General features: G+C 35.4%; 2 protein-coding genes across 3 annotated transcripts; one reads left to right on the plus strand and one right to left on the minus strand.

The window, feature by feature from the left end:
* The first annotated feature begins 7903 nt into the window (after window positions 1-7903).
* LOC135619894 (uncharacterized) lies at window positions 7904-9497 on the plus strand. Its single transcript, XM_065122347.1, has 2 exons — window positions 7904-8084; window positions 8298-9497. The coding sequence occupies exon 2, from the start codon at window positions 8315-8317 to the stop codon at window positions 9185-9187; it is 873 nt and encodes a 290-aa protein (XP_064978419.1). The 5' UTR covers window positions 7904-8084; window positions 8298-8314; the 3' UTR covers window positions 9188-9497.
* A 1054-nt stretch (window positions 9498-10551) lies between these two features.
* LOC135619895 (uncharacterized WD repeat-containing protein C2A9.03-like) lies at window positions 10552-21125 on the minus strand. Of its 2 annotated transcripts, XM_065122348.1 has the most exons (11): window positions 20950-21079; window positions 20182-20245; window positions 19491-19644; window positions 19111-19278; window positions 18944-19030; window positions 15562-15696; window positions 15302-15412; window positions 12378-12469; window positions 12201-12306; window positions 11905-11991; window positions 10552-11309 (listed from the first exon to the last, which is right to left on the minus strand). In XM_065122348.1, the coding sequence occupies exons 3-11, from the start codon at window positions 19629-19631 to the stop codon at window positions 10896-10898; spliced, it is 1341 nt and encodes a 446-aa protein (XP_064978420.1). In that variant the 5' UTR covers window positions 19632-19644; window positions 20182-20245; window positions 20950-21079; the 3' UTR covers window positions 10552-10895. The 2 variants fall into 2 exon arrangements, with proteins under 2 accessions (XP_064978420.1, XP_064978421.1); XM_065122349.1 differs by lacking the exon at window positions 20182-20245 and having other exon boundaries at window positions 20950-21125.
* Window positions 21126-22326: the final 1201 nt, after the last annotated feature.

A 22326-nucleotide genomic window follows, 5' to 3' on the forward strand; every position in this document is an offset into this window, starting at 1 on the left:
CTAATTATAACTATTAATAGCAAAATTAAAGATTAGTATTGTGCTGATTCATGTTGAAAGGGAGAAATTTTACAGAAAATAATTATTCTTTATATTAAGAAATGCATTGTTTTAAAAAAAATCAAAAAATAATATAAAATTTAAAAAATGTTTTAGGGTTATTAGTATATAAACTATATTTAGATAAGAATAAAATGTATGTAAGTCACAAATGAATAGGAATTTTATATTATAAGAATGAAATTATAGGTTATCTAAGCCATAAATGATAGAATGCGTTTAATCGTACTTAATATTTTAAATATTGATTAGTATGCCTCTAATTATATGAAATAATAAATAAAATATAGAAGAAAAAATTAAATGACTTTACTTGGAGGGAAATTTCATTCCATCCCAAGTTCCAATCTCTCTCTTATCCCAATCAAGTGATTGATTTCTACTAATCATTAATTATGAAAAATAAACGAGTGAAAGGATAAAAATTAACTATTATCTATTTTTCAAAGGCCTATTCTATCGTCTAAGATAGGGATGTTAAAGACATTTTGCACATCTAGGTCGTAAATTAATAATCTTATTGTTACGGAGACATTAATACATTATATGTCTAACATCATTGTAAAATCTCTTTTACAAAAAAAAGTCTTTCTAAATCTTTTACGATACATCCCAATATTTACTTTATTCTTATGAGATAATAATAATAATAATAATAATAATAATAATAATAATAATAATAATAATAATAATAATAATAATAATAATAATAATAATAATAATAATAATAATAATAATAATAATAATAATAATAATAATAATAATAATAATAATAATAATAATAATGATGAAGATGGCCAACATGCCAAGCACAATGTAATATAGTTCAAGTCATTGGACGGGACATGTTGAGCACTCACCATGAGCAAAGACTCCACAGAAATCAGCATATTAATTTCGGGCTGTCTACTCCACGTCATGTAAGGCCACCAGACGGTGACGGAACCACAAGAGGATGAACGGTTGAGCCGAGCCGAGCCGAGCCGAGCCGAGACTATTGCCTGGCCTGGACCGGCTTAGCCGACGACCCGTCCATGGTGGACGACTCACGCACGTCTGAATTAGATCGATCCCGGCTACATCATCTTGCGATGCACGACACGTGGCATAATGTGACTGGCTTCACAAGGTCTCAAGGTCAACCATTATACGATCTATGATTTGTTCCCATAGTGGCCCTTTCTATAACGGCTTCAAAACAAAATAATAATAAATAAATAAATCTAAAATTGAACCTTTATTAGCACAAAATACGACAAAAATGATATATATATATATATATATATATATATAATGATATTTTACTGAAAAAATTTTACACCATTCATGTTTTACTAGATGACATCCCTCTGATTTATTTTTACCTAGGGGCATATATTTTTATAATAAATAATACAAAATCATTAACTAAACTCAATTAAACTAGTAACTTTTCAATCGTTCAATGTAACCTCAATGCCCTCCTCTCATCTCCTCCTTTTTGTTGTGATGTATCACGTGAATCCTATTGATATGTTTACTATTGTGAATCCTTTGATATTTATTATTGTGATTATTGTTGTTAATGTTGTATTACTGTGATATTGTACATCGTTCTTGTGAAAGTTGAATACGTCTTTGGTTTGTGCTTACAACGTGAGTATATTTATTTTTATATTCTTGTTGATGTTTATTAGGATATGTTGGTAAGATAATTATGAGATAGTTTTTATTTTTCGACGATTTTGAATGATTAATATAAAAAAAAAAAAATTAATACAAGTTGTGATTAAGTTACGCAACTTAGTTCAAAAACGAATATAACATAGTCAATTTGCATAAGACATATCTAAACTCCTACAAAGTATTAGCACAACTTGGTAAGTATAACTTAATTTTAAAAGCAAGTGTAGCTCGATTGATTTATAGGAGACCTATCTAAACTCCTACAAAAGTACTAACAAATATTGATAAAATGATTAACATTAAAAATAATTTATTTATATTTTTTTTCAAAACATCACTTGGGCTAAATGATACCACTATTAGGGATGGGTGAATCAACATTTGCCTGTAAGCAGTACCACCATAGCCTATTTGAGAAAATTTTTTGGATTGAATCTATAAATATGTGTAATTTAGTTCAAAAACGAATGTAATATGATAAACTTTCACTAAACCAATCCAAACTTCTTAACTACTAAGATATGATTTTTCTTATTTTTAAGGATTTTAAAGTCATTAATTATCAAAATTAAACATTTTTTTAGTTGAATATACAAACGAGTATAACTTAGTTCAAAAACAAGCGTGGCTCAGTGAACTTTCACTAAACCATTCCAAATTTCTCTATAATTATTAAGATATAATATTTAGAAGATTAGTAGTACTTTTCCTTATTTTTAAGGGATTTTAGAATGGAATAAAATTGAGTTTTTTTTTTTTTTTTTTTGTTGAATCTATAAACGAGTGTAATTCGTTGAACTTTCATCGAACCAATCCAAATTTCTCTAGAATTATTTAGACATAATTATAAGATTATTATTAGTAGTTTTCCAATTTTTGAGGTTTCCAGAATAATTAATTATATCCCAATTGTTTCTCAGCTAAAACATGATCTTAACTCAACTAAAATTTACTCTCACAATGTAACTAAAACATACATAATTGTGAGATGCTTAGTATTATTATTATTATTATTTTATTTTGTGAAGATTTTAGAACGATAAAATATCAAAAAAAAAAAAAAAATAGAAATATATCATGATCAATTTTCACAAAATGTATCCAAACTTTCACATCTTCCTCCAATAGTTTGGTTATGCCCATGAACGAACGCTTCACAAATGCAGCAATATATGATGCATGCAGCAATACTGCCATGCATGTCATGAATGCAATAAAGGAGGAAGGAGGAAGGAGGAAGCATGAAATCGAACCGAGGAGAAGAAAGAGAAAAGGTGAATGAGAAAAGAGGAGAAAAAGGGTGGTAAAAAATGAATAGAAAATATATTTCTTTTCCAATAAATTGGCCTACATATAATAATAATAATACTCAATAGCACGCGTATACATTTTGTAATTAATTAAACCGAAGAGAGAGAGAATACTATTTCACATGAAAATTTGTCACATAGGTAAAAGAAAATAAGCTTACTTCAAACACACTCGACCGCTACTCTCATCAGGTTTGGATTCCCAAATCCCTAACCACAGCTTAAGCTTCGACATCCGTGCATGGGGAAGAAAACTACTCGTCAAGTACTTGATTACCTTTTGGTAAAACGATTCGACCATTTTGGATAATTTGGAGAGAGAGAGAGAGAGAGAGAGAGAGAGGAAATCATGCATGCAAACATGGATGGGCCTCTCCCTGTTGCAGTCAACATGACTCTACTCATCTTCTCGGGAACACCCTTCCTCTTCGACTCCTCTCTCTCTCTCTCTCTCTCTCTCTCTCTCTCATCCCCTTTCTTTAATACCTCCATGATTTTCTCCAATGTGTTCCTTAGAAATAATAAATCTCTCTCTTGCTTTAAACAAAGTAGCATAAGTACAGCCATAGGTCTGTAGCGTCCTGTTCCTGTCTACCTGTCTTCTTCCTCCTCTTCATCTTCCTCTTTATCCTCTGCCTCTTTCTCCATCTTTGTCTGCGTCGTCTCAGAAGAATATGACGTTGGAGTTGGATGCTGGGTCTCGCAGGAGACTTCTCCTTGGGATGCTTTACGGATTCGGCGACTCTCTTTGGTTCTCATACGCAGAAGCACGTCGGAGACACTGGTTTTAGATGAACAACTCATTGATCAATGGCATGCATGGGAAAGCCAGGCAACTTTTCTCTTTACTTCGATTGCAGCTTCTTGTCTTTTCCTTTTCTTTGTTACAAGCCGATACTTGTTGGAGAATTAGAGGTAGATGGAAGGAAGTGAATGGATTTGACTGGTTTCCCTTGTATCTCTCTTCATTGGAACCTCGGTTTCCTCTGGCTTTGTAATGTAGCAGCAAGTTGGCATCCGAAGCACAGAAACCCATTTTGTGGGAGACTTTGTTGTTTGGACTCTTTTCATTCCCTTCTACTTTTGTTATCGTGGAATGCTGCAACCCTAAAACTAAATCATTCTAATCTTCTTCCCCATGTTCTCACGATCTATCTGTAATCTGGTTTAGTGTGCATTCTCATGGTCTCTTTTTGCCAGATAACATCAAGAAAATATCAAACATTGGTTAATCATCATCGAGCATTATCATTTCTTCTGCATCATAACTATGTTCTTGAACTGTGCGGTTTGACTTGGAGATAACAAAGTGGTGTTTTAGGATTCGAGAGTTTGCTAAGCCTCTATGATTGGTAGTTGTGCAGTATGCATCCATGTGTAGTTCGTTCAATGAATGATCGATGTAATGTAATATTGCATGATTCTGTGCACCCTTAATAGTTTAAGTGTTGCCATGCTTGGCTTCATTAAGCATGCACATGGCTTCATATGATCTCAAATCTGTCTGTAATTAGTACAGATTAATGCATGCTAGAGTGACTACTTATAAGGTGGATCCGTACGATCTTATCCTAACTATTTCTTAATAGAACATTTAAAGCTGCATGTACGAATGCATGCTACAGTAACTCACAATTTGGATCCACATGATTTTATTAGCATACACCATTAGAACGTTTGAAGCTACATGTATTAATGCATGCTTAGAGTAGCTTACAAGATGGATCAGCATCACCCATCTTACCAAATGGTCAATACATTTGACTTGGGTTGCCACAAACACTGATAACCCTAAAAGAATTTTAATATTATGGATAAAATTATAAATGACAATAGGAGTCTTAACATTGCATTAAGACATTTATGTTTGCAAATAAAGAACAAGAAAGCAAAAAAGGATTTATAAATATTTAGGGGTCAAAAATGGATATTGGTAAAAAAATCAAGTAAAATATGAAATCAACGTATGATATGTTTCATAAGTATCTCATAAAAAGAAAAAGTTCTCTTCTCTTAAGAAATTAGACAAGGATTTGGAGAACTTTTCTTATTTGATTTTCAGAAGAAAAAAAATGACAAAAAGAAATTTCAGGAAAAAGTTAAATATTAGATTATTTTTCTCCCTGAGATAAAAGAAAAACAATAAACTTCTTCACATTATTTTTGATGGAATTTAGTATATTAAGATAAGTGAAAATTTTACCTTTTCATATTATGTTTCACTTAGATATTTTCATTATAATCAAAGAATTTACATAATCAAAGAATGTAAATCCATTTATCATGAGAATTAGGTGCCATAGAAAACCTAACACTTCTCGGCTTGGAGTTACAAAAATAATCGATTTACTTATAGAAGTTTTGATATGAATTTTTTTTATATTCTTTCATCTTTTCAAAGTGGTTATTGATGTGACGAATATCATTTATCACGAGAATTAGGTGTCTTACAAACCCTAACCCTACTACTCAGTTGCGAAATTAATTAACCTATTTATAGAAGTTTGATATGAATTTTTTTATATTCTTTCATCTTTTCAAAGTGGTTATTAATATGACTAATATCATTTATCATGAGAATTAGGTATCCTAGAAACCCTAACGCTACTCCACTCTGAGTTGCGAAAATAATCAATCTATTTATAGAAGTTTGATATGAATTTTTTTTTTTATATCTGTTCATCTTTAAAAAGTGGTTATTGATATGATTGATATTTAAGTCTATGAGGACTCGGAGTCCGAACAGCATAACCTATCATGTTAGTATAAGAAAAATATTATTTGAAATATTCTATCACCATTTTCGATTCTCTAGTAAGATCTCGAGCATGAAGCAATGATCATTTTTTACACTAATTGTTGTTGTTTGAATTTGCCCATTTTGAAAGAAATTAATAAGAGGATCCATGTCAGTTGAGTTGTCGCTTTTTTCCAGCCTAAATTAAGTGCTTTTGTCTATGTGAGCAGATGGCAAATCAATTGGAAAGATGTGATCTATTAGTTTAATCAGATTAAATCATTAATGTAAAATACTTGAACACAAATGGATGACACCAGATTTGTTCTAACTCCATAAATCAAGTCAATTTTCCTTTCGTAACAATTCAATTCAATTCAATTTGAGCGTGCCAATGTTTTTTGTTCTTGGAACTGTTCCACCTTCATCATTCACACGGTGAGGAAAAGATCATAAATGTCGCCTGGATATACACTGTGATGATAAAAAAACATTAGTTAAATCTGAATAAAAATATTTCAAGATTCAAAAATAAAATTATATGATTATTATTATCATCATAATCATGATCATTCTACTGTGTAGATTTAGGGCAAAATGGATAATGGAATATGTATTTAGATTTTCTCAAATTTATTAAAAATAAATATTAGAATCATATTATGGTCACTCTATTGTGTAAGTTTGAGGCAAATGCTCATATTAGAATCATTTAAAACAATGACCATGAGAGCGAAGAGGTTCGGATTAAAGCTGATAAGTGTGATATTACCTAGTCGATATCTACTCAATATCTTAATGCCACATGATCGATGTATTGGCATCACGTGGTTGACTCCTCGAAGGCATATAGTCAACTCTTCGAAGACACATGGTCAACATTTCGATGTCATACGATCGACACCTTTGTGCCACACGATAGACTCATCGACATCAAGTGTCTGATACCTCGATACAATTTGGTAGACGTGCATTGTCATCTAACTAACACCTTAGTATCATATGATCGACATCTAGTATCATGTGATTGACACCTTGTTAATGCACTAATACTCGACGGATCCGTCCTATCCAATCAACCAATCACTCCCTACTGATTAATCTTCATCACGTGTTAAAGCGCTTTATCATCTCGGGCACAGCATGGATTGATGACGGTTATGTTTGAGATCCACTCACCACGTCCCGTGAGCACATGCACTATCCAAAAGTAATGACTTTGGAAACCCACTATAAAAAAATGATCCCCAAGTATATCCCAAGATATACATAATCTTAAAATCAGAATCTATCTAGTCTATTTAATCGGTTTACTGATTTAAGCATCAGAAGGATATTATCGGGAGTACCATGGGGTTCGGATCGGATCGGTGAAGCTTGCCTTAAGATCCGATCCGCTCGAGGAAAGGATCAAATTGGATTCGAATCAGCCTCAATCTCAAATAATCAAAATCTGACGAAAGGAAAAAAGATTATCTAAACCAATCCAATTCGGTTCAATCTATTTTATTAAATCAACGTAAATAGTAAGTTCAAATAATCTGTTCCGTGTCGAGTTAGTAGTTGTTGATCAGTGGGTTCCATTATGCTCATTCACCGACACCACCACTACTACAGTCTTTGTGACCAACACGTATACACCCTTTCACCAACATGGAGACCCCAACGTTGCGGCAAAATCCAACAAACCCAACTAGAAGATCACATTCCCATTTATAGTGTTACAATAAACCTATATAACACACCTCATATCGAATTATGGATCTTCGATGAGCTTCAACAATTTGAACCAATAAGTGAGCGAGCCTAAACGATGCGAAGTCATCACTAGATTGCCAAACATGAGTCCTGTCTTGCGGTGCCGGCGGCAGAGAGTCGCAGGACTTCACTGCTCTCACCAAACAGTGATTCAAAGGTTTGACTCATGCTTCCTCTCCCAGTCGTAATCAGAATATATCGACCAAGTCTTCGTTTCTCATGAATTTTTCAGCTTAATTTAATCGATCTGCTTGTATAAGACAAAACGGTGCACGATAATAAAAGTCTGATGTTTGACCAAATTCATTAAAGAAACAGCTTGAGAACAGTGTGGAAGAAGGATGCAATATTGGAGGCTTGGAATCAAACTTGGAGGCTGACTTCATGCTTAATCTAGACAGAGGGTTGTTGAAGTTTCTTCATCTATAGGATCATGATAGGTCGCATGTTTGCTGTTGCCCTGACTTGATGTTCTTGAGAGGATGGATGATGGGAGAACCACTGCAAGTTTAGAGAGATTTCGTGGATAAGGTTTTGATGAATCTCTTGATCAGGTATGTATGTAGCATCGGTTCTTTGATTATGGTGTATGTCTTCTTTTTTCAGGGCTGTGATGATTTGTAGATTAATATGTTCATATCTAAATCACCAATAAACATTTCTGCTGTGTTCTTGGTGACCATATATGAACTATAACATGAGGTGTTTCTTTTCCTTCAAGTAGTTGAGCTGTGATCTAATTAGTAGATCATTTGTCTTGATTCCAGTTGCAGATCGGTGAACCATGGGTTGTGTCTCTTCCAAAGTGTTGACGAGATCGGGGAGCTTCCACGAAGAACTGAAACGAAGCCTCAAAGGGAGATCAAATGGATCGGAAGAACTGTTCGGTTCTAAGAATGGTGGAGACCGAGTCCTTGCTCTTCCGTGCACTGCGAACTCGGTTGCTGAGCCTGAGAAGAACTCGTCTGTATCATCAACCGAGCACACGGGCACCAAACAAATCGATAAGGAAAAGCATACTGTGGATCCGGAGACCGAGGTTTCGGATGTAGAGATCATCAATACTTGGGAGTTGTTGGCTGGTTTGGAAGAAGAAGAAGAAGAAGAAGAAGAACATCAAGAACAAAGCGAGAGTGATGAGCACAAGACCGAAGAGTATAAATTCGTCGTTGGTGATGAATTAAAAGCTCCTGCAAACTTCAACTCGGCATCAGATCACAAGGATGAAGATCTTGTTGAAGCAGCTCAACGACACCCATCGAAGGAGAAGCCGCATGTAAGTCTTGAGCTTCCTCAAGAGCGAAGCAGTACCGGATCAAAGAGAGAAGCCATGGCGAGGGAGCTCGCACCTCTCAAACTTCCATCGATCGAGTTCTCGAAGACGGGTAGTCTGAAGGATTGGCTTCGACGAGGCGGTCAACTGATCTCCCCCGGTTCTTATGTCACCCCAAAGTTCGGCGATTTCGTCTTCCCGGAGCCAAGACACGGAGATAACAGAGATGACGATAGCAGTGTCTTCGATCCAGATTTAGTGGCACAGTTTGAGCAAGCCATGAATCAGCTATCTATGGATGAGGAGTTCGCGCTTCAACAGATCATAGAGAGCTTGCAGCAAGGTGATGAAGAAGGCATTCCGAGGGTGGAGCTGAGCTGCTGAAGGACCAAACACAAGCCAATCAACGATGGAAGCCAAGAAATGCTCTACCTTTTTCCTATGGATCAAACACCACAGTTTTCGATATCTGCTTCAGTAGGCATGCGAAATCCGACTCAAAAATTGTCGTTTGAGGCTGTAAACAATGCACGACCACTCCTTGATAGATGCAAAATTGTATCAGAGAGAAAATTTGGGGAAGCAAATAGATCTGCTTACTGGTCGGTAATTTTCTATAGAACTACTGTTTTTGTTTTTGTTTTTTGTAATCGAGTCTTTGAGTTAATAAAATTATTTCTTTTGGTAAAAAGAACATGAGACTGGTCATAGCTTCAAATTAACCCATGATTTCTTTCTTTCACATCTTCAAGTTTGACATGAATGAATGTTCTTGAAACAAGAACATACTGGAGAAGTTAAACCAAGGTTTTCAAATTGCAGAAAGAAGAGCACCAAGTCACTGAAGAATTCCTTGTGCACAAAGAAATATAATCTTGTGCCAAAGCAAAGAGAAAACAAAATGATTGAAAGATCTCATCCATATGATGACCACACATTAAACAGGGTTGGTTTAGCAGCTCCCAATAGAAACAAACAGAGGGTGGGATAATGAAGATTTTCCTAATTGATGGAGGGAATCCAACATGGATAATTCAAATTAAGAAATCTAAATAATTGGCATTTAAATGATTGGTTAAAATAAATAACCCTCTAAAAATTAAAATTTTCGATTCTTTTTAAGAGCAATTTTGCAATCAAAAGACAGAAAAAAAAAATTCAATTAATTGGCCAAGATAGATTGTCAGGCTACTTAATTGAGAAACTTCATCCAAGGTGTGACAGATTGTAGTGCAGTCATGTTGATTGATTATTATCCACAACATTAACAATAATAACTCTATTTTTTTAACATCAAAACATGGAATAAAAGGACTATTTATAGTATTGATTGTTAATGAGAATGAACTAAAGATAAGTGCACTGTCATATACCATTTATCAAACTATCTAAACCACTGTTTTTTTTTTTGTGTGTGGATAAAAATGCTTTGGTGAACCTTTCCCACCCAAACACTTCACAAGAACAATTCAAAGGTACAAACCAGAGGGCTACATATTGAGAGTAATATTTGCTTCATGGTCTTTTATCATTCCATGAAGTCAGAAAGGGAAAAAGCAACCGAGATCACCCCCAATTGAACCATGCTGATACATTTGCAGAAAAGGATAGGAGGCGTTAATAAGAGCTAATAAGAGCAGAACCACACAAAAACAGGAAGCTGAAAATATTCTGATGAACAACAAATACAAGAATGACAATGAAGATTATGATTACATCAGAATCAACTCCAACTTTATGGAGACAGCTGACCAGAAGAGCACAGCAGGAACTAATTTTAATTTCTTTCAAACTTACTAGTCCTGCATCTGTACATGTCTTTATACATTTTAACAGTGAATAAACAGCAGATACACTTGTAGTTTCCCTGTTAATATCAAATCTCTAAAAAAAGGAGCTACATCTGAGTTTTGTCTTTCATCCCCTTTGCACTCTTTCTTCTATTCCATCTTCCCTTTGTTCCACATACAGATCTGAATACGACAATGATGACGACGACAACAACAACAAGAAGCTGCGACAAGATCACCCCGGTTATACAGATCCGAGTACATGCATACAGGAAACAAGTAATAACCCTGGTTATACATGGCTACAATAGTGAATCAAAGTAGGAGTAATTCCGTAGGCGACTATACTGTAAGAGACTTCCATAGGTTCTGTCCCACACCCCAACAAACAGAGCTTCTGTATCTGGGCTGAACGACATGCCTGAGATCTCACCAAAGAAGTCAAGTTCCTGTCGCTTGTTGTACCCATTTCTAACATCAAAGATATGAACAAAATCGGCAGGTTCAGCCATCGCCATAAATCGACCATCAGATGTGAAGCGAATTGATCGGATGGCACCAAGATTGCCCCTCAACACAGAGACAGACTTGGAGAGATTTCTGATGTCCCAGATGCGGCAGGTCTTGTCCTGGTTACCAGTGGCAAATGTCTGGCCATCAGGATTCCATGCTGATGCAAAAGAGAAGTCCAAGTGACCTAGCAAAGCATGGACAGTCTGCAAAAACCAAGGGTCACGAACTTGATTTTCATTCAACTTGTTCTAAGTAACAAACTCTAGATACTTCTTACATAGTTATTAAATTTCCCTTTCGAACAAAAAACACAAAAGCAAACTCTTTTCAGCACAGAAACATTTCCACTGTTTTTCGATTTTCTTTTGTCCAATACACAAGAAAATGGTAATGATGCCTGATCCAAAATCATAGGACTGATGACCTTTGAAATTCCAGGTATGTCATATTTGAAAAAGCACTCTTCTCCTCAAAATTAGAAGTCACAGTCGACACTTGTTACCAAACTAAGTTTTAACAAGAAATGATATTCCAACCATGGTTCACCTTACCGGTCCGTACCGGTGTAGTGACCGGCTATCAATATAGTATGTACCGATGTACGTCGCATGATATCGTGAGATATACCGCCAGACTAGTATGTACCGGTCATACCGAGCAGCACACCGTGGTATGGCAAACCTTGATTTCAACTATTATTCTAAAAAGAAAACCAGAACCATACATATTTATCTCAAATTTCAATGATGACTGTGTTCATTATACCATCAGTTCATGTGCAGTACTCGTACAACTAACCTTTCCAGTATGAGCATCAACCAATATACCCTCAGGGTCATCTCCAACAACGACAACAAGCTTTGCATCAGGACTTAGTGATGTATGCTGCAAATGAAATTAAATTACAACATGAGTGCTACGTAAATGATCCACAAGAAATTAGTAAGTGACACTACCCAATGTCAGGTTCCAATGGACTACCATGGACAGCTTACAATATTGCTTATGTAGCCAAAAGTGGAGCACAACTAGAAAATAAACAGGAAATGCACCTGACAACTAGAGGATACACAGGAAATGCGCTTGACACTTACATTCACCGGCCACTGAAAGCGGAAATGCTTGCAAAGCTGAAACTTTTCCATGTCAAAATCTCGTACTCCAGAGTCATTATTTGAAGACATGAAGTGAACAGCACCACTGAGTATGTTACAATTTCCAGTCAGTAAAAGACATGCATGTAAATGATGGTGGCAAGAAAGACAAATTACCTGGCACTGTCATAAATTTCCAACGCATTCGTGATTGCATTGTCATCGTAGGTTGTCCGGCAGCAAAAGCTTATTCCTTCCCGATCTAAGAACTTATTTCAAACATTAAGGTAAAATAATATCAGATAACATTCTCTTTGGCAATCATGTATGTACAAGCAATGTTGTACAGCAGCTGAAAGGCTATCACATACAATGCATATCAACATTATTGAATGTTCATAATTCAAATTACAGAAAACAAGTACCTGATTAGCATACTCTTTTACAAAATAAGTATATGATTCAGGGGTAGAAACAAGCACATAAGTGAAAGTTGTTCCACAAGATGGTCTCATGAATCAGGATATACAAGAACGAAGAAAATTTTACCTTTTCAGAAAGAAGGCAAAAATAAAAGAAATGCAGATAGAATTGGACTCACGTCGAGGATAATGACTATTACTTCAAATTCAAATTAAACTACTTTTTATATAAAGATTTGGAAGCAACATCATGCTCATTATGTAAAAAGGTTTAAGAAATCTATCTTGAACAATATTTCCTTAAACAAGTCCAAACTGTACGAGAAGGACTATATCCAAAAAGACCTAGTACACTAAGACTTGTGAGCATGTTTAAGATGATGGCACATGATAAGTGAATGCTGCCAACAGGAAAGCAGAGTTCTGGTATCTTCTAAAAAGTATTTCTCGCATTATCAACAATACACAAACACACAGAAATTGATCTCACAATGCATGTGAAAAGCTCCAGTAGGTTCAGAGCAATTGTTTTGCAATAAAAATCTTATAAATATATAAAAAATTAAAAAAATAATGCAACCTACCCTAGAGATCCCTTATATCATTACAAGTATAGATATACGAAGATTAAGAGTTTTCACAAGTATATAAGATTAAAAAAATCATGCAACCTACATGCAAATCCAGCATAAGATTAAGCGTCACAGATTCTTTGCTTTGTTTATGCATGTAACCTTGAAAGAAAAAGCCCTTATTACATCAGAATATAAAATGTTAAGAAAAATCAAGTAAGAATGTAATATTAATCCAGTAATATTGAAATTCCATACATTATCACATTCCAGCTTCCTCTACCACAAAATTTAGTAAAATTCACCTTCAAAGCCATAAAAAATCCACACAAGTGAATTTCTGCAGTCAGCAATGATGGTAGCTTAGCATTAAACATTTCTTAGCAACTTCAGAACAGTGTTAACACTTAACCATAGACCAAGGATTGCTGTACCACCCGAAACGGTATGGCTTGGGCAGTACATACTGGTCCAGGCATGGACTGATACACGGACCACCCCGTTTCTGGCTGTCCGAATTAAAATATTAAAAAAATCAAAAAGTGGTGGGCCCCAGTCCATTTCAGCATTAAAAATATATTAAAAAAGAAGATTAGGGCCCTTCTCGTGTGTGAAGTCGCCTCTTGTGGCTGCGATGCTACAACGGCGCTACCTTTTCACCACTTCACCGCTGCGATGCTGCAGCGGCACTGTCTCTTTGTGCTTCGACGCTGCTGCTGCTGCCACTACTTCCCAGATCTCATTGCACTTCTTCTCCTCCTTTTCTTTCTTCTTCCTTCTTCCTCTTTTTCTCCACCATACCTTCCTCTTCAACCTCTTTTTCTTCCTCGTCAAAACACCGGAATGCACCGGTGTACCATGTGTCGGTACACCAGTATGGGGTGGCACATGCGGTGCTGCTGGCCGGTCAGCACATCGGCTTGGACCAGCAAGTCAAACATCGCCATAGACCACTCTTCAGATTGTCTTTCTGTAGCAAGAGCTGGTCTAACCGCCATACAGGGAGCAAAACCACTAACACCTAGTGAGGTACAGCATAAATCCAGTTAACTTGGTCAATAGATATAGGCTAGATTGTTAACACAATAGCATTAAGACTGATCTGGTAAAAAGTTATGTGGTCTAGGTCACATAGAGATATTCCTACCGATAATGTGGAGTACAGACAATTAGTGTGACATATAGGACCTTCCCCAACATAGAAAAGATTTTGCAAAGGGAGATGATCATCAGATAAGGAGATAACTTTATATTAACAATAAAATAAGATATCAATTCCAATTTAACAGTTAAGACTCTTGTAAACAAATTGAAACCACTGCAGATCTTCACCGAAGATTCAGATATAAATTGAGCAGTTAAAATAAATACTTTCTAAAAACTTGCAATCTTTTTCAGCCAAGTACTTCAGTTACTTCTAGACATGAATTGAAGCATGTGCGCAGGATTTTGATCATTTGGTCCTCAAATTTTGAAACTTCTACGCCTTCTCAGTATGCTTGTGCAGTTATTTAGACTTTCCAGACATTCATGACACACTTACTCCATGCACCAATTTAAAGTTCTATTTGTACACATGTTTCAGTTCAATAGGTTATGCCACTTATCCATTGTGCCCACTTCAATGGACCACATTTACCAATATATGACTTCTAACACTTTCCCTTCATGAACCAAGTCTACTAAATGCCTTGTGGACCAAAATTTCACAAAATAGGAATCTCCTTTTCCTTTCTTACCTTTCACACTAGTGAACCTGTGCTTAACTAGAACATTGATGCATACTTCCATGCTTGAAATATCTATTGAATACATGTTAATCTTATCCATTTCCCTAAAAATCAACATCACCATGAGAGAAACATTTTTTTCTTAACCACACAGCAATTAGTATTATAAGCACCCGTGAAAATCTTTACAAGTTAAGGGAAACAAGTTGGTCATACTTGTGCATTAATAATGATAGCAAAATTACTTTGACAGAGATACAGCTAACCAGTCACTAAGTCAAGGAATAACACAGAAGTAGAAATACCTCTGTATTAACACACCTCCAAACTACCACAAATTTTTGCATACAAAGATGGAGGAAAAAAAAAAAAAATACCTTGCAGATAAGTTCTCCTTGGAATCCTCCTGCCACAAGCAAGTTATCTTTTACAGTCAGTGTGCTGACCTGAGTCTGAGAAAACCCTTCCAACAAGCTTCCAGGGTGTTTCTGCAGCAAAAGACGAGACTTTTTGTGTAAGCTTAACTGGGAAGTAGGTGGATCAGAATAATGCAGACAAAATTTCAGTATACAGATCACAGCTACCGAGATCAGTCATCAGAAGCATTAAAATAGGATAGCAGATGAATAGAACATACCTCGCATGGCGCTATGTGCCCTGAAACATTCATAACTTCATATTTCTCACCATTTAGCGCAGACCAGTGCAGCACAGAATAGTGTGACATTAAGTACACATCATGCTTTGATGTAGCACAAACCAAATTTCTTAGCTGCAAATTTGTAAAATAATCAAGCCACTTAAGTCCAATGTTTTGCAGTGAACTTCAAAAATAAACATATCAGCACCTAGGCTCATATGATGCAATATAAGTAACAAAGAGTTTCCTATACAGGGTAAAAGAACTGCAAAATATGAAATATTCAAAAGCATTCTGGATGACATTGATATAAATGGACCTAAACATATTTAAGGAATGGTGAACAAGCACGGTCATCTTTTAGATGTGTCAGCAACAATCATAATTTGAGTGGTATGGATGTTCCCACACAACACTACTGCAACAGTTTGAAGTTTCACTCAGAGAAAAATCAGATGGGAGACCACTGAACAAAGCTCCTACTGATAGCAACTAGATATGGATGCAAATCTGGATAATTATGCAGTAAGACCTCCTAGTTTGGTCCTCAATGTACATAAAATTGGTTGAAGAACATGAAAAGTGATGTTCAAGAACCAGAATTTTTTTTCTGACTGCTATAGATCAAAGCTGGCAGCTATTGTAAAACTGATAACCTGTTAAAACAGATAACCTGTGCAATGAGTCAGTGTTAGTCCTATTCCTGTCCTAGCTTGAATTTGACAGCAAGTAGCTTGAGCACAATGATAACCAGAAACATCATTTAATTCCAACCATTCAAGGGTAGCTACATGGATAACCTTTAGTCGTTTAGCCCATTGAAGATGATAACCGTAATACCCCACAACTCTTTCTTAACCAGGTCATTCCTGATTTTTTTCACCATCTCATGGCACCTCTATTTAAATCATCTCAGATCATCAGTTGTCCTTGAGAACAAAGAAACAAAGTGCTATCATCATTCATCTGGCACGCACTCACTGTCAGAATTTTGTTAAATAAGTTATCCATTGATCCCTTGCATACCAAAAATTTATAGGGATGTGTCAGCTACAGTTAACTTTTTTTCAACTTTGCATCTTCATCAGCAATTGAGTTTTTCAACAAAACACTATTTCCAACACTTGCAGTAATGTCAACGTCTAACTATACCATACGCTTGATCCTATTAAATACCATATAATTCCTCCATCTTTTATTCATTTGTAACCTTTGACGCCTTCTATGGTAGCTACCAAATCTATGTTCCTATACCCTTAACTGTAACCACCATCTTCACTGCTCAAATTAGTGCAGTGATCAGCATAAAACATTAAAGCATGCTCTTTTAACAACTGATTCCTAGATGCAAAACTCAGGAATTAAATATCTTTATAGTCAAGCTACCTTTGTCAGACTGATTCATGACTTTTCCACTCTAATATCATTAGGCATATCAATCCACAAGTTCCTTGTCTAAGTTCTGAAGTCAACTTAATCCTGATTTCAAAGTATTTGCATCACTCCTATCTTTCATCCTAGTAGGGAAAGTTTAATTGGCTATACTTTTTTACTCTCTTTCCTAGATTACATGAACTGGAAACTAAAATATCGCAAGATGACAAGATCCAGAACTATATCATTGCTCCCTCAAATAAAAATGTCTCAATGTATTAACCAAAAATCTCTTTTTACTTCCTGATGTGACCATTCAACTCTTCCATGAATAGCATCCACTTTTATGTTCTTGCATGCTGTCTGCTCTGGTGATGGGTTTACATGGTAGGCACCGTACTATATCATGTGTGCATCTGCCATACCCATGACATCAGATTCCAAGGTCACGAGGGAAAACACAAGACCTATTTGATGTGTGTTTGTGCATGCATGTGCAAACCGTGCAGTGCCACGACATGTCACAACTCCACATGGTAAGCACACACTCAAAGTACATACTCTATACTATAGTCTATACCACAAAACATGACCTGGTATGCGGCAACTATTCAATACTTCGATTTAACAATCTATTCTTCTTCAAGTATTCCAAATCTTTCCAGAATTCCTTTTGTAGTGTATTCAACTAACTCACTAGAACATTTTTATATAAATACAAAAGATTGTCCCGAAACACCACATCCCACTACTCACAAAACATAAGCTAGAGGAGGATCCAAATTAACATATCGAATCAATCTACTACTGCACATTTTGTAAAATTTTCCCACAGCTAAATGATAGATATTCAAACAAATTACACATATTTGAAAACTTCTTGGTCATAGATACAAGAGAAAAAAAAAACCTGTTGTTGCATAACTCATTTCTTGACACGCTTGTGCGCTGACAATGTTGCCATATCTTTAAATCTAAAGTCTGCAAAGTCCACCCTCATAAACAACAAATTCCAACACTACTATCTAAGCACCAGGAACCTTTCAGTTTGAATAATCGACATAAACATGCATTGAACTAAATGCTATTCACTTCTTGCTCAAACAAGAAGATAGAAATGTCAACACCTTTCAAGCTCCATGCAGTCTATGTTCGCCTCTATTTGTGAGAAACAACATCATGGAATTGTCTACCTGCATTTTCCTGGGCTCCCAATCTTCTTCCATAATCTGTGCGGTTTATGATTCCCTCTATTCATGTACAAACATATAGTAGAATAACGCTTACATGCTTTGCTGAACAACCAACTCACTGATGACAAAAATAAACTTGGCAAAAGATACTGCTCAAAAGGAGTGCAATAAATATAGATATACATACACAGATAAAGGGATAGACATCACTCGCCTTTGAGGTACAAGAAAACACAGATCATTAGAAAGAAGGAAAATTCATGAAAAGGATATCAAAACAAAGCAAGAATGAAGGAGCATGAAATTGGAATAGAGCCAAGAAGCAAGATGTCGGCATAAAGCATGACATACATGCTTAGCCAAGAAAAGATATGCTATGAGGCCAGATATATATCTTACACATAGCAAACTGTAGCTATTGAGCAAGATTCTGAAAAACAACAAGAGCCAGATTTTAGTTAATACAAATTAAATATTATTATCTTCCATTACATAGCATCCCCCTCATCTACAATTAAAAGCAAAATTTTGCCTTCCATGTACCAAAGCTTCAAAATCGAACAAATTAGAAAATACTTCTATAGGTATGCTTTCTAAAAAAAAAAACTTGACTCAAGCCATTTATAAACTACTTGTCTCCTAAATCAATAGGCTGAAGGAAATTCTGATTGATGCTTCACGATGTGAACTAATGAATTCAAATCAATACACAGCTCAAACCTGGATGTAGATACAGCAAAATATCATAAATAAAATTGCAACACAGCAGAATAAACCATAGCTAAGCCCAACAATGTACCATATTAGCTCACCTGGAAATGAAGAATAGTTGATTTCACAGATCTTGTATTTCGCTGGAACTCATAATACATGCCACCTTTATCAGTTTGTTTGCAATCCTACATAATAATGAACATATAAAGGAGTGTAACAAGAAAATTTTAAAAGTTAAGTTTATTTTTCTAACAAAGCTTCATGCCTTTTCTGATGCTTCCCCAGAATTTCGAACATTCTCATAGTTTTTGTATTGTTCTAATCTCGTTTTCCTGTACCTCTCCCGTGTAATATTTAGTGTATCCCATGGTATTCCTTGGATATCTTTTCCTTTCCTTGCTTGAGCAGCAGATATATCAGTTGCCCTTCCATTCTGACAAAATTCAAAATCCTTTTTCATTAAGTTGCAAACAAATATCAGAATTGAAACAACCACTGTAGCAACCTAAGGTACAACAATGAGAAGAGCATTCTTCAAACTATCCAAGATGTGCAACTGCAAAGAGGTGGTAGTAGTATAGATAATAGAAAGCCTTGAAAACACAAAAGCAACTTAAAAGAATGCTGGAAGAGATATAAGCATACCAAAGAGCCATATTCTTCATCATCAGAATCAGAATCTCCTAGACCCCTCCCTTGAAATTCTTCATACATATCATCTTCTACATCACCCATTTCATAATCCTCTGCCATCTCATCCATATTGTCACTACGGTAATGTTGCATTTAGTTTATGCCTCTGCCATATCAAATTTCAAGTAAAGAAAGAAAAAAAAGTTATCTGCACAGAAATATACACCAAAAAAAATTTAAAATAACAAAAATCTTAAAGAAACCCTGATGAACAAAATATAATGACTTTTCAACACTTCAGAAAAAGCAATAATGCCCACTCATCTATGACTTTTCAACACTTCAAAGAAAAGCAATAATGACCACACATCTACATATTAGAAACCTCCAGTAATAACCAATACACCACCCTTATTCCACAGTATGCTGGTTCCATAAGATGCAATTCTATTCTATACCACACTTTGTCCATTTGAAGATTATGCATAACAATGAGATGGCAGTGTATGCATAACTCCCAAAACCAGAAAACATGATTATCAATGACTATCATGCAACTAATCCAAACTAGCATTAGTTTGTAAATGCTTAAATCTTAGTGTAGCATACAGTAAAATATTTGCAAGTATTGCTTATCAAGAACAGATGAGAATAGAAGGTTGGATAGATAACTTAGATAGATGACATCTAACTATCTAAGTACCTTGGAAATGCTACTACGACTCATGTAGTAACCAGGAGAAATCACCAAAATCTACCTCATCTCCCTGGTAATATGTGATAAACAAACTTTAAAAAAAATACTATCCCATAAAGTCAAATTTCAAAAGAAAATCAGCCATTTTTTTTACTGATATTCGCAAAGAAGAACATTAAGAAAGATGTTCTGGATATCATTCTATAATCATACCAATAAACTAATTAATTACTTACAGAAAATATTTCGGGGAATAACAAAAAATCTCTGCTCAAATTTAATTGCAAAGCCAACAGAAAGAACGCCAACGAAATATGAAGAATTTCAAATAAAGACGAAAAAGAAAAAGAAGATGGTTACGTAAGCTTATTCCAAGATAAAAAAGTAACTTAAAAAGGACCTCAAGATCTCTAACAAATATGAGGTTACGAATCGTTACATGAAATCAATATAATCAACCCCGTAAGTGATCAATTTTTAACTCCTTTTCTGTATCAATTTCTTTAAAACCTCACGGAAAACATAAAGAAAAAAGAAAAAAGGAAAACACCTTGAGGAACCTAAAGGAGAAGAAGCTAAACAACCAACAGAGATCCGTGAAACGAAGCAACAATAGGAAACAAAATCTAGACTTTCGCAGAAATAAACGTAATTGACAACATCAAGAAAGTAAACAACCATCAGTGGCAGCTCATACACAGATAAATTACAACCCAAGCAGAAAATTTCATGAAAAAGTGGGGATTTTTATTTTCTTGTTTATCCGCTGCGCACCTGTTCTAGGGTTCCGGAGGCCCGCAGATCTCGATCGAGGCGATGAGTGGCTTCAATCCGGGGTTAGGAATCCGAAGAATCGGACGCCTTCCGACCGCAAGCAGAAGGAATTGAGGGGAATAAATAGAATCTGATTCGGAACGGCGCTTTTTTTGGGCCTTTTTTTATTGTCTTTATTGTAGTTACCAACGAGAAATATAAGGGGACGAGAGGGACAGGATATGGATAAATGTGATGGTCGGCATATGCTACCGACTCTTGGTGTCTGCGCCCTAAAATTACGAAATTGCCATTCCAGGGTCAAGATTTATTTGTTGACCCTGTTTTATATATAATCAGATAAAAGGCTTCATTAGTTGCATAGCTGCATGCCATGTTCCTCATCCTTGAGGATAAGAAAATTTTTAATTTTAATTTTTTACTTAATTAGTGGATCAATTTGTAACTTTATTTTATCAAATTCCATGTTTTCTTTCTGAAAAGAAAGTTTAGATAACATATACAATTTCCTTATGATCCTTAGCTCAAGTAACTATACAATATATGCATATATATATATAATTAAATGTTGTAAGAAGAAAATGATATTCAAATGAAAAAACACTTCTTCTTGAAAGAAAATTATAGTTTTCTAAAGTGATAACAATTAGTCAGCTAATCCATGGGGGTAAGCTGAGGCAAAGGTGGCTTGTGAATAAAGAGAGTTTTTAGGGTCATACATCACACTGAAGAAAGATCCTTTACTGTGTGCACCCTCACTCACTGTACAATGATTCTACTGAGAAGTATCCTCAGAGATTTCAACCACTGTTGGCTGATGGATAAGCATGAAAAAAGAGTGCGCAATGTCAATCCACCTTGCACAACTTGACATTGGTTTTTCTTGTCTGCAGTTCATTGACTTGGCCTCCTCATCTCAGGAAAGTAATCTGAGGTCACAAAGTCATATGTGCCATATTCTAGTCTTTGGATTAAGTTCGCAATGAATTTTTTTCCCCCAACCAACTTGATCAAGAGAAATGCTTCTCACACCAACTTTATGTTGCATGTTATCTTCTATTGCTGACTGATGTAGGAGCTGTTTGTGTAATGTTATTTTGTCTGATGAATTCAGACATACTCTGTCTGTTAGTATGTGATATCATCATCAGGAGAAAATTTCTTCCCCAGCCTACTTTGCCAAGAGAATGCTTCTCACACCAATCCATGTTCTGCTGTTTTCTAACTGATCTATGAGTTGTTCCAAGTTGGAACCAGAGAACTGGCCTTGTGAGCAAATGTTTCTGTCTCAAATCATCATTTGCTTTTATTTTTGTTGATGATGAAGAAGGTGCTAATAGCATTGTTATCGGGAATCCTTGCTACAAGTCAATCTGC

The sequence above is a fragment of the Musa acuminata genome, chromosome BXJ2-8 (genome assembly GCF_036884655.1).
Source record: "Musa acuminata AAA Group cultivar baxijiao chromosome BXJ2-8, Cavendish_Baxijiao_AAA, whole genome shotgun sequence".
NCBI lineage: Eukaryota > Viridiplantae > Streptophyta > Magnoliopsida > Zingiberales > Musaceae > Musa > Musa acuminata.